Source organism: Ylistrum balloti, unplaced genomic scaffold, assembly GCF_031769215.1.
Source record: "Ylistrum balloti isolate Yb309-2 unplaced genomic scaffold, AGI_CSIRO_Ybal_v1 Utg371076, whole genome shotgun sequence".
NCBI lineage: Eukaryota > Metazoa > Mollusca > Bivalvia > Pectinida > Pectinidae > Ylistrum > Ylistrum balloti.
Genome location: NW_026782594.1, coordinates 278,989 through 298,998, shown reverse-complemented (window position 1 = coordinate 298,998; position 20,010 = coordinate 278,989). Strand labels below are relative to the sequence as shown.

General features: G+C 33.2%; 1 protein-coding gene across 1 annotated transcript; it reads left to right on the top strand.

The window, feature by feature from the left end:
• Positions 1-11,642: 11,642 nt before the first annotated feature.
• Positions 11,643-19,099, top strand: LOC132560545 (uncharacterized). The gene is made up of 8 exons (XM_060225211.1): positions 11,643-11,690; positions 12,375-12,698; positions 14,124-14,257; positions 14,551-14,882; positions 16,226-17,171; positions 17,642-17,708; positions 18,050-18,367; positions 18,789-19,099. The coding sequence occupies exons 1-8, from the start codon at positions 11,651-11,653 to the stop codon at positions 19,097-19,099; spliced, it is 2,472 nt and encodes an 823-aa protein (XP_060081194.1). The 5' UTR covers positions 11,643-11,650.
• The last annotated feature ends 911 nt before the right edge of the window (positions 19,100-20,010 follow it).

The following is a 20,010-nucleotide window of genomic DNA, read 5'->3' as shown; positions in this document are numbered from 1 at the left end:
GGGGAGTGGGATGGAGAGTGATGGGGCTCATATTGAATTAAACATTAATATAGGGGATGTTTTCAATACACTTATACCACGACAAAGTACATTCTACGATTTAATAATAAAATATTTTATAATGATCAGCGGAAAATTTCATTTCAGCAATCAGAAAGATTGTTAAAAAAATATTTTCCTACGGTTGTCCTTATACCAACTTGAAGGCAGTGTATTTTTATTTGACTCCGGTTACTGAGCCTATGGAAATGTCGTATGTCACATAGAGTATCAAATTACGTTATACACCTTCCACATTAACTAATTATTGCCTCACAATGTACCTCTTATGTTAACGTCTTTACGGTGGTGCATCGGAATGTAAATAAATGTTACCTGTGCGTCACATAATTTTCACACACACAGGTAGGGCACATATGTATATTTTAGCTAAGTCGTCAAGTGGTTAGTGCCCTTGGATTGCAATGTTGACGTGAGATTATGTGAATACATTTTACAGAACTTAAATGGTTATAACAAAATTTGTTATATAATTTTGCTTTCTTAAAAAATATATTAATATCAATTCATAAAAAACGTTTTGTAGATGTATTGTACATATACTATCTACCATAAAGTTCTATTTTCTGTTGCTATTTATTAAATTTTGCCCTGATGGATTCATATCATTCATGTACATATAAAGTAAAAACTGCCGTATTGGTTCAGTGCAAATATTTGCCATCAGCTGATTTTATTCGACGTTAAAGAATGTTGAGGTAAATATAGTTACCGGTATGCCTATCATTAAGGGGAAAAAAATCGTCACATAGACCTCGTAAACCGTCGGATAAATCTCAGATAGAATTTATCTATCACCATTCAATGTTTCAGCTCCTGACCGTTTGCAGAATTTTGACGTCCTCCCACCAGCTGTCAACTAATGAACAATCTAACACCTGAACTTATTGAATTTTCTTTTTACTTAAATATCAGTAGAACGGACGAGATAACGCTATGATATATTCTAATGATACACGACAGGTTATGAACAGAAAGATTTCGAGTGTTACTTTTTACAGGACATTGAGCCTGTACTTAAGATAAATATTAATTCGATTAGTTCCTTTATGCCTCACACTGATGGTTTTACAAGCGAGAAATATTACCAGCAATTAACGTATACTGTTAACAATGTTCAACCTTTCGAGTTGGGAAAGAGAGAGAGAGATGAGAGAGAGAGAGAGAGAGAGATAGATGTGAGAGAGAGAGAGAGAGAGAGAAAGAGAGAGAGAGAGAGAGAGAGGAACAGAAAGAGAGAGAGAGAGTGAGATCTCTTGTTTTTTACAATTAAAAAAGAAATAAGAATCAAGTTATATGCAATGTACCGGGAAAGTAGTGCTGTTATAAGCGGTATTAATGCTGCCCTTGTAACAACGTTATGTAGTATGTGCTGTCCTAACATAACCGTAATTCACAGTTAGATAACAAAATAACAAAGGCTTTCGTAGACTATATACAGTTCACTTTATTTTTAGGCAAAGAACCATAAACATCCTTGACCAATCAACCTTAAACTGACGACGATGACAATTACAAGAATGCGATAACACGCTGTGTCTGACTCCGAAGACACAAGGACAAGGTTTGTAAGAAGCGACTTAATATGAAGTATTGTCTTTTCTCTTCTTTCTAAAAGCATCAGTTTACCACAGTAATCATATTAATTTGAATATATCATAACAGGCATAAATAACACACATGAGTCTACATTCAACGAAATAGCTCGTGTCTAATAAACATCAGATATTTTGCATAAAAAAGTCAAAAAAAGAATCATTCATGTTCACCGAAGTGGCAACAGAAGGAATTTCAAAAGGGAATGATTATATATGTTCCTTTCATTTGGTTATTTGTTCCTAAATCTGGCTTCCATAAAAATGTATATAGTTGTGAAAACTCAATCGTATACCTGTGATATGAGTATACTCTTGTTAAGACTCAATGTTGTACCTCGGATATGAGTATAATTTTGTTAAGACTAAATCGTGTACCTCTGATATGAGCATACTCTTGTTAAGACTCAATCGCGTACCTCTAATATGAGCATACTCTTGTTAAGACTCAGTCGTTTACCTCAGATATGAGTATACTCTTGTTAAGACTATATTGTGTACCTCTGATTTGAGTATACTCTTGTTAGGACTGGATCGTGTATCTGTATCTCTGAGATGAGTATACTTTTGGTAAGGCTCAATCATGTACCTCTGATATGAGTATACTCGTGTTAAGACTCAATCGTTTTCATCTGATATGAGTATACTCGTGTTAAGACCTAATCGTGTACCTTTGATATGAATATACTCTGTTTAAGACTCAATCGTGTTCCTCTGATATGAGTATAATTTTGGTAAGACTTTATCGTGTACTTCTGATATGGGTATTAGACTTACGTTGAAAATGTAACGGATGTATTTAATTTACAAAAATACTTAAACATTGTAATTTTTTTTCTATATTGATTAAAATAAACCAACGTCAAAAGGTTTAAAACAGAGGACATATGAATAGACGAAGTTTTATAAGGGAATTTCTACAAGATATACACAAAGAAAATATCACCTTTATATGCAATTTTAGAGATGGAACATCACGTTGAAGTACTCGTCCGTGATGCCAAGTTCTTCAATTCAAAGTGATTTATCGTTTAAATTAAAACCATTTACATTGAATACGAGATGAAATATCAATTCTAAATCCGAGAAGAAAAGCTCCAGACTAATTATACTGAAGTGCTCTCTTCGCGTGTCCTGAAGCACAGTAGGGACAGGTAACACATTTCTTTTTGACAATTACTCAGGAGAAAAAGTAAGGTATTTGTGATGTGTCAGATGACTTGAAACAAAATTGTATCGAATGTGCACATGGCAAAGATGGGAATTTAATGGGCAGAAATATTTTAAGATAGGTGCTTGTTTTAGAAATGTACTGACAGTCAACTTAGATATACAAGATGGACCGATAAATTGGGCTGGAGTTGTCACTCGCCACTTCACTTCACCAGTAGTGGAAAACTGAAAATAATGTGGATGGAATATCAGTGTGGAAATTGGGTATTGATTGAGAAAGAATAGTAAGCAACTTTACAACCAACTGAATCTTAAAGACTTGACTCCAATAACACGAATTATAAAACAATTCTTATATAGAAAGTACAAAAATGAAACACAACAACGTGACCAGTTTCACTTTCAATTGGCTTGTGCAAAAACAGTACACAGATGCAAAGATGTATGTAATAATATACCCATCTCACTTCTATCTTTCTTGTCATTTCGGTATGGTTTCACTGAAAAGAAAATGTCCTTCATGTATTTCCTTCTTATAGTAATACTGTGCACTGACGATCAGAACTTTATTATCTGCTGTCAATATATGAAACAATCCTATACGAACGGTAGGAAGGAAATCTGAAATTTAGTAGACGTGTTTTTTACAGATTTATAAAAGACTATGCACTTTAATCAAACATGACTCTATATGTAAAGATCTTTACAGTCATTGCTATCGACCAGATATCTATTTTTTCCGTCCACTTCTTTACCTTCCAACATCAGACATGCGCATACAAGGGGATACTTTTATCTTCTTAAAAGCTGACAATACAGACACCTGATTCTAAGAACATGCTATTGTAATTAAGATATTAATACCAACTCCGAGAACATCCTGTGCTTTAACATTAAAATCTGACTTTATAGATACATGACTTTAATGAAACGCTGTGGTAATTAAAACATTATAACCTTATCTTACTGACACCTGATTGTATGGTCATCCTCTGAAATAAGTTTAACACTTGACTTTGCTGACACCTTACTCTACGGGCACACTGTGGTAATTAAAATAAAAAAATCCTGAAGTTACTGACAGACACCTGTTGTACGAGTGATACAAATCCACCAGGGGGATAATTAATTGATAGCAAAATAAAGTAATGCTACTTTATGGGGATAGTATATATACAATACATCTACGAATCTTCTTTTGAATGAATTGATATTAATCTATTTTTTAAGAAAGCAAAATTATACGGAACAAATTTTGTTATAACCATTTAAGTTCTGCAAAAATATATTCACATAATGACTTAGCTAAAATACACATATGTTCCTAACCTGTGTGTGTGAAAATTGTGTGACGTACAGGTAACATTTATTTACATTCCGATGAACCACCGTAAAGACGTTAGCATAATAGGTGTATTGAGAGGCAATTATTGGGTTATGTGTAAGGGGTATTACGCAGTTTGATACTCTATGTGAGATACGGCATTTCTTTGGGATCAGTAGAACGGACCAGATAGCACTATGATATATTCTAATGATACACGACGGGTTATTATCGGAAAGATTGCGAGTGTTCCTTATTGCAGGACATCTGAAATTGTACCAAAGATTAATGAAATATTACCAGTAAGTGACGTATACTTTGAACATTGTAAGAGTGTTCAACCTTTCGTGGTAACCACTCATTAAATTATTGATATGGTGACTGTTACTTTATAAACACCACAACGAATTGATTACCGTAACGTTTCATAATACGAGATTGTGAAATTCTGTTATTGGAGTTTTATAAATATGTAGTATTATTTACATATGTTTTTTCATATATGAAAAATCAGGCTTCGTTATGCAGGCTACGGATTTAGGTATACCTATGTGTCGTTTCTGCCTTCATCAATTCAGAAATACCTTAAATACCAGAAATACGGAAATATATAAAATACCAGAACTATCTGAAATACCAGAACTAACTAAAATACCAGAACTATCTGAAATACCAGACATATTTGAAATACCAGAACTATCTGAAATACCAGACATATTTGAAATACCAGAACTATCTGAAATATCACATCGAATGTCAACTAGACTGATACTTCATTTGACAACGCTTTTTTACGCTTAGAGATGAGTTCATGCTTAAATTATTAGAAAACAAATTAAAACCAATATACCATTAACACAAGGCTGCCAATAGTTTTGTCAGGATTTCAGGAATCTACACCATTTGATTCACCAAAAGTCATGTATTGATTTTAACAAAGACTTATGTGACATTAAGGGCCAAGTTTTTTTTTTCAAATTTTCATTGACATTAATACTGGGAACTTTCAGCACAATTTTAATGTTCAAAACAACTTTGTTTATAAGAAACCGATTAAATATCTAAACAGAAATGACCACAGTGACATTAAATATGGCTGAAGGCAATTTCTCTTCGTAATTGTTTCTGAATTTAATAACAAGTAGCTCACCTTTGGGATAATGAGAAGAAACCGTTTAAATGTTTCATCTTAGTAACAAGTTATCTAAATTTATCCTTAGGAAACAACCAGCCACATACCATGATGATATGCCTTCTACTTGGCGTTAAAATGTATAAAATCAACGTTTTTGACCGTCTTGGTAATTTAATTTCGCAAACTTTTTAAAGTAATGCTAATTGGAAAACAGCAGAAAATAACAAACACAGTGATACCTAGATGACGTCTACCATTTTCTTATTTTTTTTATATTTCTGTTTATTCAGTGATTAATTTGCCCTTATCAGAAACGTTTGTGATAATGATTGGAATATAGTTGCACATTATTATCTCACCATTATTAAAAAAAAAAAAATGGCCGACGGGCTTTCATCTGGCGTTTTATTGAAATTCATAGCATGTATTTTTTACCCATGTTTGCCTTCCCTGTATTTACTGATTTTTCCTTTGATTTTGGGACTGTTTATGAAATCAAAATGGCTGAGATGCGACCATCTTGAATTTGGACTATAAATGGATGATTTGAGGACAGAACAAAAAAGAAAAAAAGACGTTTGACAGACGGACACCTTGGACAAATCTTTGGATAATACTGGGTTAATCTTTCCCAGCCTACTGATGAGAGAGGCAAATGGCTGGCTGGTGTTCATCTTTTATTTCACAATTAAAGAGTATTATCACTGTTATTATCAATATTTTTAAAAAGGAATTTTGAAATTCAATATAGTTAAGAACAAGAATAGAGAGGGAAGATAAAGATTAAATTATGACGAAACACAGATAGGCACTGAGATTTCTCTGGGATCTCTTGTTTTTAACAATTCAAAAAGGCAAATAGGAATCAAGTTATATGCAATATACCGGGAAAGTAGTGCTGTTAAAAGCGGTGTTAATGCTGCCCCTGTAATAACGTTATGTAACATAACCGTAATTCACCGTTAGATAACAGAATAACAAAAAAAGGCTTTCGTAGAGTTTATACAGTTTACTTTATTTTTAGACAAAGAACCATAAACATCCCTGACCAATTAACCTCAAACTGACGACGATGACAACTACAAGAATGCGATAACACGCCGTGTCTGACTCCGAAGACCCAAGTACAAGGTCTGTAAGAAGGGACCTAATATGAAGTATTGTCTTTTCTCTTCTTTCTCAAAACATTAGTTTACAATCGATCAGTATACAACAGTAATTATATTAATTAGAAAATATCATCAAATGCATAAACCAAATGGATAAGTCTTAAGTCAACTAAATGGCTCAGGCCTCATAAACATCAGATCTACTACATACAAAAAGTAAAGGAAGGAATCATTCATGTTCACCGAAGTGGCAACAGAAGGAACTTTAAAAGGGAATGACATAGATGTCCTTTTCATTTGGTTATTTGCTCCAAATCTGGCTTCCTTAAATATGAAAATATATATAAAAAAACCATATTTATACCTCCATTACAGCATGTCTTCCTATTTACAATTTTGATATTCCCACACAGAATTCCATATCAACAAGTTAATTTCATCATTGTTCTTCTCTAGAAGACCTCTTGCTTTTGTGATTTGTGATCCATTGAAAAACACCTTACATTTTGATTTTTTCCTCTATAAACTGACTGAAACTATGCTCATGCAAGAAACCCAGATATTTCACTGCATTATTGGCCTATTTTTTGTCATTTGCAAAAGATCATAATTGAATAATCATTGTATTTTTTGAGTCTAATGACTTTTCATATATTGTAAGAACCTCAAAAGAAAGTTAGTGTGTACGCGATCGGTGCCATTGGATATCCATGTCTAGCAGATCTTGATAATTCAAAATATAGTGAAGTGAACACATATAACACCCGTGAGCTTGGGGGGAGAAATGAGCCAAATAAATCCACTTATCAACCTCAAAATGACCACGATGACTACAACCAGAATAGGATAATACACTGCCTCCGCAGGCCTTAAAACAAAAAAAGACAGTCATACTTATTTTTGATTGTTCACATTTTAGTATTTTCTTTTTTAACTTTATTTCTAGTACTAATTTTGGCAGAAAATTGAGGAGTCTATGCTTTATCTTCTATTCCCGATTCGTCATCATCCATGTTTTGAGAAATGCAATCAATCAGTTATTTTCCCTAGTCTGGCCAGTTTTCTATAATATCCTTGCAAATTGATTTAGTTATTTGACAAAAACGACAAATTTGGTCAAATGATTAATTTTGACCCACGTTCAAGGTCACGCTGCAAAAGGTCAAGGGCACTGATATTATCACTGTAGAATGTTGGCATGAAGTGCTGTAAGACCTTTTAAATGTTATCCTTGAATCACCCTTAAGATCAATATGTCGAAATCCCCAAAGGAATTATTCTCAATAATATTAAGGCCAAGGTTATTAATATTATTAGCTCTGTAACATGATGAAATAAAAGACAACAGAGATAGTTCAAATTTGAATCCACTCTTGATAATAAACAAATGAAATAACATAGGCATTGATTATTTATCTGGCATCAATATTGCAGTAGGATCATAGGACAACTGTTCAATGATTTACATAATGAATATCGTTTTCTAATGATTTTCTGCATTTTTATATGAAATTTTAAATCTTTTATCTGTTTGATTAGGTCCAATTCCTGTTATTTACCATATTGCATTGTAATTTGTGATAATTCGATACAACAGTTTATCTGAAAGGTGTGGAGGTAAACATAAGATCATCAAAAATCATATATATTGATATATAACTTATAAATTAGTGAATGTTAAATCCAATTACCCAGAAGGAATATGACTTCCCCAATTGTATTTAATACCATTATATCAACGTGTCGAAATTCTCATTACAGCAACGCTATTAACTAATCTATATAGAAAGCCAGCTAAACCATCACTTGATATGGCCTCTGGATCAAACAGAAAAAAAAGTAAGTAATTTGTGGATGTTTCTAGCAGTGAACAAATACTTTTAGACTGTTAGGTTACAATACTCTGATAATAAGGTTACAATACTCTGATAATAAGGTTACAAGAGAACGTTTCTGAGGTGACTTCTTCACATTGAGACTTGTCATTTGTCCGATTTGTCTAGATTTTCCAGTTAATTGGTTATCTTAGCATCCTTTACGGGTAGAACGCGATGTAAAATATGTCCAAGTTTGATATATCTAGTGTTGAGCTGGTTCTCCTGAGACATTGATGGCTTATTTGAAAATAAATAAAATTTACGTTCTTTTCTGGTTTCTAATCGGAGAAATAAAGCAAATTCTTGTAAATCCTACATCTTCTGTAGAATAATTGTGATTGGGTCCATATTGGGCCTGAAGCAGGCTTGTGAAAAGGGGGATCAGCTTTGTGTAAACTTTGAGTCCTTCTTCTGGGTCGGGAGAGGCGGGGACCGGTAGATCATATTAAAGGAAAAAAAATCCACCTGTAGGAAAAATTGGATTTTGCCCAGATTTGCCGTAACATCCTTCGTGGGAATGGATAAGGCGTTTATCAAAAAAAAAAAAAGTACGTCTCGGCATAATTCTAGATCGGGAGGGGAAACTACAGTAAGTTCTCTGAAATAATATTTGTTCTGTATGCAAAACGGAAATTTAGTCTTAAGCATTCTAGACTGAAGGATAATCATTAGTGAACATTCAATGTATTGTCTGCTATCCCATGTATATTATTTAATAACAGTTTATCTAAAAAAAAATACATCATTGTCTGTAATAAATAATGATTTTTAGGAAGCATTAGTTCTACATTTCTGTTGATTATTTGTGATATGCATAGATGATTTTCATAATATGAGACTTCATGCTTTTGTATTTTATGTTATCAGAGGAAAGATATGTGAATTAGCAGTTTATTCTTAATGTCAAAGGGTTTTCACAATATATGTTTCCGATTGACTGATATACCATGTACATTCTATAGTAACAGTATCAATTGAAAAAGTACATCATTGTCTATTCTTTAGTTGTTTTTTCCCGATCAATGCTTCAGCTACATGTGTTAGTAATTTTACCGGCTACTCGTAGGGTACTTGTTTGTTTTTATAATTAAACGGTGAAAGTGGTCATGATGTTGAAAAAGAAGTTAATGAACATTTTTATCTTAAATTAATTGACATGATGAACTTTCCTAACGAATCCGTGTTTATTGTTCAATAGTTGATTGTGATGTGTAATAATTTACTCCTACATATGATTAATACGTATAAATATGTTGATTTCTTTCCCGCAATGAATGATCCTACCAACAGAACGTAAGTAGTCATTTTGTTATCATTGTTTTAAAGAATTTACTCTCCTTTCCTCCTTTTTCCATTTGATGACTATGACATAACAGTAACACATTCAAGATAATTTGATTACTCAGTGTATGAATTATATGTGTTATTGGAAGTTTGCATAATTTGCTCAGTTAATAGGTGCTCGGCATGTATATGAATATCATTGAATCATTTATATGCTGATATTATTTTGGAATTGATGATGACGTGATTTTATTGCAAATTGAGATTTTTGAAATGCTAATTTTGCATATTCAGACTTAGACTTAAATCAAACAAATTTCATTTCAATAATTTCAATTTGACATGAATCATTTTTTTGATTATCAAAAAATTATATATAACATTATTAATCTATGACGTTCCCTCATTCCTTGTTTATTGCAATTTGATATTAACTTGACATGGTAACAGTAATGTCAATGATACAATAACGTCTATAATATATCTACTGAAATAAGCGATGAATTAATATTTCGTAAATTATTGATATTCAAGCAGGATAGGTTCTATATTTCTGTAGTTTTGGTTGCATGCATACATGATTTTCATAATTTGAGGCTTCCTGCTTTTGTATTTTATGTTATCAATGAGAGGATATGTAAACAATGAATTATTTTGTAATGTATTGGAGTAAAGTCGAAGATGGATCCTAGTGTAGTTAATTTGAATTATCTTATATCTTAATTGAGCGGTTCATACACATAGCAAATTAGTGTGTTGTTTAAAACGCTAAAATTGAAATGTCACTGACAATTATCTAGCTAGAAATAAAGACTTGAATTGTATGCAACTTAAGATAAAATATATGTGCAAGTACGTCAACTCAAACCAATCATTGTAGCTCATGGTAAGGCGACATATTTAAGCCCAGAAAGGAAAATGTAGAATCATACTTAATAACCAAAATTAGTAAAGTACACGAAAGGAAACGACAAGATAAAAATATTTAAATTTTGAATTAGATTTTCATTCGCTGACATCCAGTATAAGGGTTTTATTTATTTCCTCAGAACGGTTATTTTTAGGCTCGCTGATAAAGCGTTCTTCACTATAACGACACGTAAACAGAATTCCATTTGAAACATCGATAGCAGAGAGCAAAATCGCTAACGAGCATGAATTATCGACAACTTCATACCAAAGTTACATATATTTTGTGTCTTAGTGAAACACTGCTAGCATTAGAATAAATATACTGTCATACTCGAATTCTCTATATAGTCGGAAAGCTAGCGATACAGATTATTTAAACACCATTTAGTCTTTATTTGTTTTCTAATGCAATTTTTTTGCAGTGTTTGCTTCTCAATATTCAACAATCATAAAATGATAGTTTTCCTATTGAAAAATGTTCCTTTACATTATAGGTTTCAATATATGCATCTGTATAAAAGCATTGTTTGAGAATCCTACTGATATAGAAAAGATATTCCCTTTATATCCTACTTAGAATGGATTGAAAACATTGATGTGAAATTACCTTCATCATTTATCAGCACATTTTCATCAAGTCTGGTTTGGATATACATTCACTGCTTATACAACAACAATATAAATTACACAGATGCATGCTGTTAATTTTATGCCCGAGCAATTTCTCTCTTAACATTAGCTCCGTTTTTAAAAATCTATTGTTTAACCGTTTACTTTTCTAACAAAGTGTAATCACGTACATGTAAATGTCATATATATTACAAGAAGCCCGGGGATTTGTTTCACTTATCTGTCGTTTGGTGACCATTTCCATTGTTAGTATGTGTACTGTATATAATCCTATATTTTCAGGAGAGCTTAACTACAACAGATATTTAGCACTGTTTAAAGGAGAAACTGAAAGTTATCGACATGTACGCGTAGTATTTTCTGGCAGGGATGCTGCCGGAAAAACTACCGTATGCCGCCGTCTCCAGAAAAAAAAAGTAAATCTGAAGTTGCGCAGACCAACCATTGGTGCTGATTTACATCCGGTATGGTTCTCCATTGACTGGAAATTGAAAACCTTGCAGTGTAACAATCGATCTCCGAGTACATTGATAGACGCACGAATGGGAGCGATGATGACCAAAACAGCAACATTAGCTAATATACAGACAGGTAGTTGGCTAGGACTTTGAGATAAATTTATACATTAAATGATATGACGAAATTAATGTGATGTACTGTATGTCTCTGTGGAGAAACGATTTGAATCTCCGGATTTCACCATTTTGCGAAAAACAATATATAAGTTGATATTCAACATTAAGCATGATACAGATAATGATTTGTTCAAAATTTTTTACTGTACAAAATTTCTTTGGGGACAATACGATGTCTGTAAAAGTTTCTTCGTTTTGTGTCTATCCCGATTTTCATACAGTAGATTTTTTGATAGTTAAAATTGTCGTAATTACATTATTGTTTCGGATCACTTTTGATTTTTTTTTTCAATTGCCTCTTACGCCCGAGTCCTATAAGGACGACACATCCTTATGATGTATTTTACTTCATTGTTTGGCTTAACTGTGTCTAACTCAAAAGTTAAGATGTTATTTGCTTGTTTGTCTTTTGTACCATCATTGGTACGTTGATCTTTAACAATAATATGAGCGAATTTAGGAGATACCTTGTACAGGTAATGCCTGTTATCCAATCATTTTGTATTCATGACAATGAGATAGTAACAAATTAGAGGTAAGGTTTGTTAAACATAATTATATTCCCCAGTTTACTATTACATGTTCCATAGCTATGAAGAAATACGAGAAATGAAATGTCATATTTTGTCATCACTTCAAGACACAGAAACAGAGATGTCGCCTCATAGTTCGACACACGGAAAACGAAAACGAAGTGATGATGAGGCAGGAACACTCGATATGGCTTCTCAAGACATCAAAACAAAACAGGTATCGCACCAAAGAGAAATAGAAATTGCAGATGAGGCACAAATAGTCCACGTGGCTTCATCTGATACCCCGTCTGATGTGGTGTTCCTTTCTTTATGGGATATGGGTGGCCATGCGCCGTTTCAAGCTTCACACAACATCTTCATTTCATCACACGGAGTATACCTTTTAGTCTTCAGACTAACAGATTTCATTAGAGACAAGCTGGAAACTGGTAGGTGAATTGACCTTCTCTGTATGTTATATTCATGATAAACATAGAAACACTTTCTTATTGCTTGAGCTTATTAAATATGTTCTTACTATGTAATTAGAATAAAATACCATTACATTTTCCTAATTTCTATATCTCTAAGCAAAATGTTCACCTGTCTGTAGAAACGAGCATTTTTGAAATGTGTGTGTTACACATTTTAAAGTATGCATTTTAAATAATCGTAAGTATTTTTCATATATATAACCCGCAGGCTAATGATTTGCGAAACTTGCAAATTGTGAAGCTTAAAGTATATCTCACAAGGAGCTCTGTTAGCCATACTCTTCTTTATATTTTACTTATATAGAACGTGTCCCTTTTATCTTGACATTAGAAATGGATATGAAAACAAAAAAGATTGTATGGTACAAAAAAAAAAAAAAAAAAAAGGAAAAAATAATAAGTTGCATCGTTATGGGCAACGGTAACCAAAGATGACTTCGAAACAAGTATATGGTTTTTGAGTTATAAGAATAAAAGCACCGTTCGTGGAGTAATGCTAATTGAAAACCAAGCAATATAAGTAGGAATCGTCTCTCAAGTTGTTAATGGGCAAATAGAGCAGTAGAGACGCAAGAGGAAAAAAATATGTAACGGGAGAGAATATCATTCTAAGCGTTAGTCCCTGTTTTCGAAGAACCAGGAATTGTTATGCATACCTAAACGTAATTAATTATTACTGATTTGGTGTGAGCAATAAAACGGGTATAAGTACATATAGTATGATAAAGCCTTGAAATGCAAAGGTCACGGTCATTATGTTTATCTGCGTATTTATGTCAAAAAAGTAATTCCGAAGGATCGACAATAGTAACAGCAATATAAAATATATAAACGAGAACAAAAGATAAAAAAACAACAAATAATGTACGTTTTTCCTGAATATAACGATATAAGCCAATAAATCTGGTTCTTATCCATACATGTTATATCAGATTTATCAAAGGTATCTTAGAGGCAATCGTAAAATTTGCAATCTTGATTAACTATCAACTGATATTGTGTTTGACTAATCATGATTCCAGTGATCATTAATAGATAATTGACAAGCATAATATCATGATGACGTAACACCTTTACCACTAGTGGTATTCGGGAATAATAATAATGATAATAATAATATAAGCAACATTTTCACAATTTGACATTTTTGTGGATTAGTTGGAATGTAATTTTTATTGACGGCTAGGTCGAACAAGACGAGATATTTGTTGTGATTATTTTGATGGCTTAGGGTTTACCATACAAATCAGGTGGTTTTAACAAATTTGTATCTGTAATTAATCATACTTATTTCTTACGTTTTAATTTTTTTATATATCGTGATCGGAAATAAAATTCAAGATTATATTGTTTGAAGGTTTAACATATTTTTATATACAGATCGGCTTAAAAACTGGGTTCGACTGATTGGTACATATTCCTCAGTTACGTTGAATCCTGAAAAGCTCAGCATACATTCGCCGCCAATAATATTTGTTGGCACATTTTTGGATGAATTGAAGAAAAACAACAGGGTAAGTGATACTATTTTCAAATGAAATCAAAATACATCCAACGTGATGATTACATAAAGTACTTACATCCATCATAAGTATTCATCATGTAATATATTATAAAATTTCAAGACAGAAAATGCAACGTACTAAATGCATGTATTTTTCAGATATAGTATAGTTTATCTATAATTTGTATCGTCAACAAACACACCACCCAAACTGGTTATTTTTGTTGATTAACTTCTCAATATTTTTTTAGATAAAAATAATATCAACTTACTAATATTAACACATATTTATTATTACTGCAGAACTACGGAAAACAAGTAGAAGACATAGGGTTCAGCGTCTCAAGATTTCCCGAACTGTCAGCGTTCAACTTCGTCAAATTCTGCACTGTCGATAATAGCCTTGGCGATGATCATGAAGAGCTGGAGGTATTGCGAGGTTTCATCACAGAAGGGGCTGAGCACCAAGATCAGTGGGGCAGAGAACTACCTACTAGATGGTTAAAGCTCGAGAAGGATTTACTTGAAGCAAGAGAGAACGGACAGAAAATATTGAAATTGTCGGAGGTGATTGAAATGAACAAAACTTCTTTTGCGCCGTTGTCAGATGAAGATGAAATCAAACTTGCGCTGGCGTGAGTATGTCTTTAACAAATATCGTTGGTTTCTAAACATATTGTAGTTCTGTTCTATTTATAGCTGACTATTAACTGATTCCACTTATATATTTATATATTAGCTATAGTAGCAGTTCATAGGGTCTACACTGTCTGTAGCAATGGACACCACATTTGGTTGGTGACGAAAACGGATATGTCATAGATAAATTTCAAGGCCACCTGTACTACATGTCAGTCATTTCTTTTATACTCAAAATTATCAGAATAGTTAATGATGTTAATCAATCATGTACATTCTTATGGAAATGAGTTTTTTCGTCACATTGGAAGTTGACTGTAAATTTCTATTCAGTCAGATGTGGACTACTTACACGTTGTTCTTAAATAATGATAAATGTTCACTGTAACTGTAAGTAATAATCTAAAGAAGTATTATATTTAGCTATAATATTTCATTCTGATAAAATGGGGTACATAAGCTATCTGTATCCTTTTGATCATGAGCATTTTCAGAAACATGACCAGTATTTGAAATGGTTGTTTAACATATACATTTTTCACTCGCTGTGTGTTGTAAACAACCAGTAGTATTCGTTTTTTCCCTCAGATTTATATTTCTGGGAGTTAAATTTCATGTTGTTTAGACTAAATCATTCATCACTCAGCTTTCACTTATTATTTTAAATCATGTTATAAGTAAAACACTGGATGTGAATATATTGAAATTAAGAATATAAACTAAAGTGTTAGTACATATTTGTTAGGAAAAATATCAAAGCATTACAATGACAAATACTGTGGTCAAATTGGTTTACTCATCCATTAATCGAATATTTGTTTATTGACGGGAATAAAACCTAACTCTAACAAAGGCAACGAAATAACAATGATTTCAATTGAAGATAAATCCCCATACTCCAATAACAAAGGCATATATATACATACTTCAGATGCTGATGCTGATGCATAAATTGAATAAAGGAACCATCTTATTTAGATATTGAGGAAAAACTTTCGCTTCAAACTGTAAACAGTCACTTCTTAAGTGTCACTTAGATCTACAACCTTTACATTAACAAATCAAACATAGTTAAGAAATATATTCAGTTTTCCCTTGTCAGGAGTTACAGCTCGTGTCAGTATAATACATATACCTCGACCGATAGTTGGGATTTCATTCTAAGTATCAGTCTAGTTTATTATAAAGTAAAACCTACAAGAACGTACATGTATAATTATCGTACTTAACTTTGGACGTAGATTCACCTCATATGAGACCAATGGGAAATGGAGACCTCTAAATATTATACATTTTAAATGCGACACTTTAATACCCTCATTATGTATATATTGTGCAGATACCTACACTGTACGAGGTCCGTGATTTATTTCCGGGAGTTGGACCATGTGCTCCTAGACCCCCAGTGTAGTATCCTCATTACTGATGACCAGTTTCTCCCAGAGGCTGACCTGTTGTTGATCCGAGATATGGAGTTATACAAATCTAAAGGGGAGTTGACTCAGAAGTTAATAACTCATCTGCTCATTGGCGAAAAGAATGAAGAATTTCTTAAACACGCCGAAGTTCTTCTGGCCTTGATGGAAAAGTTTGGACTCATAGTGAAAATGCTTGTGTCGGTCAACGCTACCGACATATCTCATTTCAGTCAAGCGTATACTATTCCTTGCAAGTTGAGGGAGCTGCAGGAACAGAACATCAAAGACATTACTGAAGAAATGGAATGCATCCGACAGAGAAACGCTGCTGTATCTAGCACTTTGTGCTTGGTATTCGAAGATAAATACATACCTGATGAGTTGTTCAACAAAATATTTGCACATATCCTTAGAACTTACATATCGGGTTCGTTTTCAAGGCAGAGATTCCAGGAAACGGCTACCGGCAGCCAGACGAATATAAATTACAGCGCTTGCCTCTATAGGGGTTTTGGATGTTTCGAGGTCAATGAACTTTGCAGAATGATCCTGTCTATGCATGCAGTACGGTCAACTATAGCTGTGACGATGTTCAGTCCAACAGAATCCAGGCTTCTTCCAGATTCAGGCAAACGTATCAGGCTCACAATAGAACAAATTGTACGTGAAGCACTGCAAATGAGTAACCAGCAACACTTTCTGTTCACATATCAACTGCATTGCAACTTCCACCTGAGTCCGTACGACACGCCCGTAGACTTGCACAGCGTCATTCACTCAGAGAGGGGCGTGCTTTGTAAAGGTGAAGATTGTCAAGGTCGACATCGACTTTCGAGAACGGATGCTGAATACTGGGGCGTCACAGAGGTAATCTCTGTATTCCCTGAAATGTTTGTTTCTTATCTATCCAGTTTAAGAGAAACCATATGAATTCTTGATTCGTATCAAATTCTAAAAAAATATTTATTTGTGAATTGATGTTGATGGTTAATGACATAACCTGGCTCTCTCTATGAGTATTATTTGACAAACATATATTATTAAACGTTATGCTGTAGAATGAAATCAATTTCACCATGTCTAAGCATTCTAGATGTATGTATATAAATTAGTCTCCTAGTTACCCTCCTAGATATTTAAAGTGAAAATAGAGTGTATAATGGTATTGTGTAAACTTACCGTCGAAATACGGTAGCTTTGTGTAGCCTCTATAGTCATGGGATAAGCCATCATCAATTAAAGTTTTATTGAAATTCCGATTTACCAGACGACTTTTGCGAATCTGGATCTGTTTATTCATGTTACACTAATGGTATTCCTGATCGTATTCTTGAAAGGCTCCAGGACAGGACAATGCGACAGTTTGTGGTGATAATAGTAATGACAGTAGACTGAAGCAAGATGGTGAGTAAACGTCTTAAAGAAATACATTAATATTTTCTCCCTAGAAAGTATAGGCAAATCGCCATTTTTCCATACATATGCAAACTACTCGCAGTCTTTTTCAGCATGCATACTAATTGACTTCATCTTTTGACTTTGTAAATTATAATATTATGATTTAAATTATTTTGAAGGAATGCTATTTTGTTCGGGAATAATTCAACATTATATAAAATAATAAATATGTATATAAATGTCTATTTTTGAGATATCGAAAATACTCTTTCTAAGGATCTTCCTTATTCCAATACAAGTAGTACTTAACTGCGTTTATTCAATTGTTCATTCTCCTGGTGTTTAAGGTACGACTGAAATTGACAACATCTATAACAGAAGACCAACACCACGTGAACTTGGTCGCCTGTCACGTCTAGTTTGCGGTATTGATTGTGAGCGCTTGTTTGTTACTCTTGGTCTCCCTTACCCCGATATCCAGAATACGAAATTGGAATCACAAAACGTGGCGGTCATCACACTGATCACCAAGATGTTTCTAAAATGGACAAATGACTACCCGAACCAGACAATTCAGCATATCAAGAAGGCAATGGAGGACACTGGCATGGATACTGACCGTATCAACGAAGTGTTAGTGATTAACGAGGAAACCGATATCCAAGGTTAGAAGATAATATTTTCATAATAATCGAAACCAATACCAATGGAATGGCAATTAGTTAATTACATACATATCACATGTATTGGGATAGCATTATGATGTAAACATTGGTAATCGTATGTCGACATCGTAAATACTACTTTGAAATGGTTTTGATAATTATCATGTGATTTATACTTCGCGATTTAATAATGACAGTACAAAACATATACTCATAGTTATACGAGAATATATCGGGTGTCTGATAATGTTATATCTAGTATACCGAAACGTGTCAACATTTAATAATTCCTATTTAGATCTTCTGACAGGTGTTTTCCGGTCATATTTTCCAAATACTCATAGTTATCAGTATCATTTATTTACATGTAGATGATATTTGATGCACTAATTTACAAATCATATCAAATGATTCTTCACAGATATGGTTCCAAATGATGTCTGGAACAGACCCCCTACTGAGGCTGAAATAAAGGCAATCGTCACCGAAATTGGCAACACATATTTCAACCTTTTTATTGAATTAGGATTGCCACCACCAATCATTGATCAACATGAGATTGGCCATCCTGTTACCATCCAGGCAAGACTGAGTGCTCTTCTTCAACACTGGGTGGACAGATTCCAGACGGAAGCAACCATAGGGAAGTTATTGACAGCAATGAAACTTTGCCAGATGGATTGGTATTCAATATCAAACTTGTTAAACTGTGAGGACAGCATCGATGATTAGATTCCTTCTCGTCACTTATGCTGGAAATGTTCTATCGTCTAATGCAATATTCATGTTTTTGAAAGTTAATATACCAATACATCGACGTTTTGACATTTAAAATATGAGGCGTGATTCCATAGAGGTGTATTCACTAAAAAAATGTAAACTTTTGATATTTGGTAGCTTCGGATGGGTTTTTTTATTATAATTTACGCAAGTATTGGCTTGTTTACTTCAGAAGAACAAATATTGCGGTAAGTTGGTAGTCAACACAAGAAAAAGACATAACATGGATACGATGACCTCAGAACAAATCCTGCGCCAAGTTGGTCGTTAATACAAGAAAAAGAAATAAAATGGATACGATGATGATAATATCAAACTGTCTTGTATAGAGTTTAGGTCTTGTTTCGATTTACTTTTTGCTTTTCATTCATGTACATCATCTCAACATTCAGAAACGAGAAACGCCAGTGGTTACAAGGTTACCAATTGGAGAGCTATACAGGTCGTCTCATTGTATTGTATTTTACAGCAATGCTATATCATTTTTGCATTGTTGCAATCATCATGAACTCATTGATATATGAATATCTAGAGGTTAAGCGAAATATCTTTCCAAAATTTAGATCTAATTACTAAATGCATGTTTAGTACACGTGATTGTGTGTAACCATTTACAGTCAGTCTCATAACAGTTTTAACCACGTATTTTATTTAGATTTGCATTTTTAAAATTTTCTTTTTAAACATCTTTGTACTGGTAGACTGATGTCTGTAGACGATTGCTTTCATTGCTTAAAACCAACAATTGTTGTATATAGTTATTACGTTTTGTTGTTGTAAATCATAGTCCCTTGGCAATATGTCATTTGATCTTTAATTTTAATGTGATGTATCTTATTTTCAGTTGATGTTGCAAAGTATAA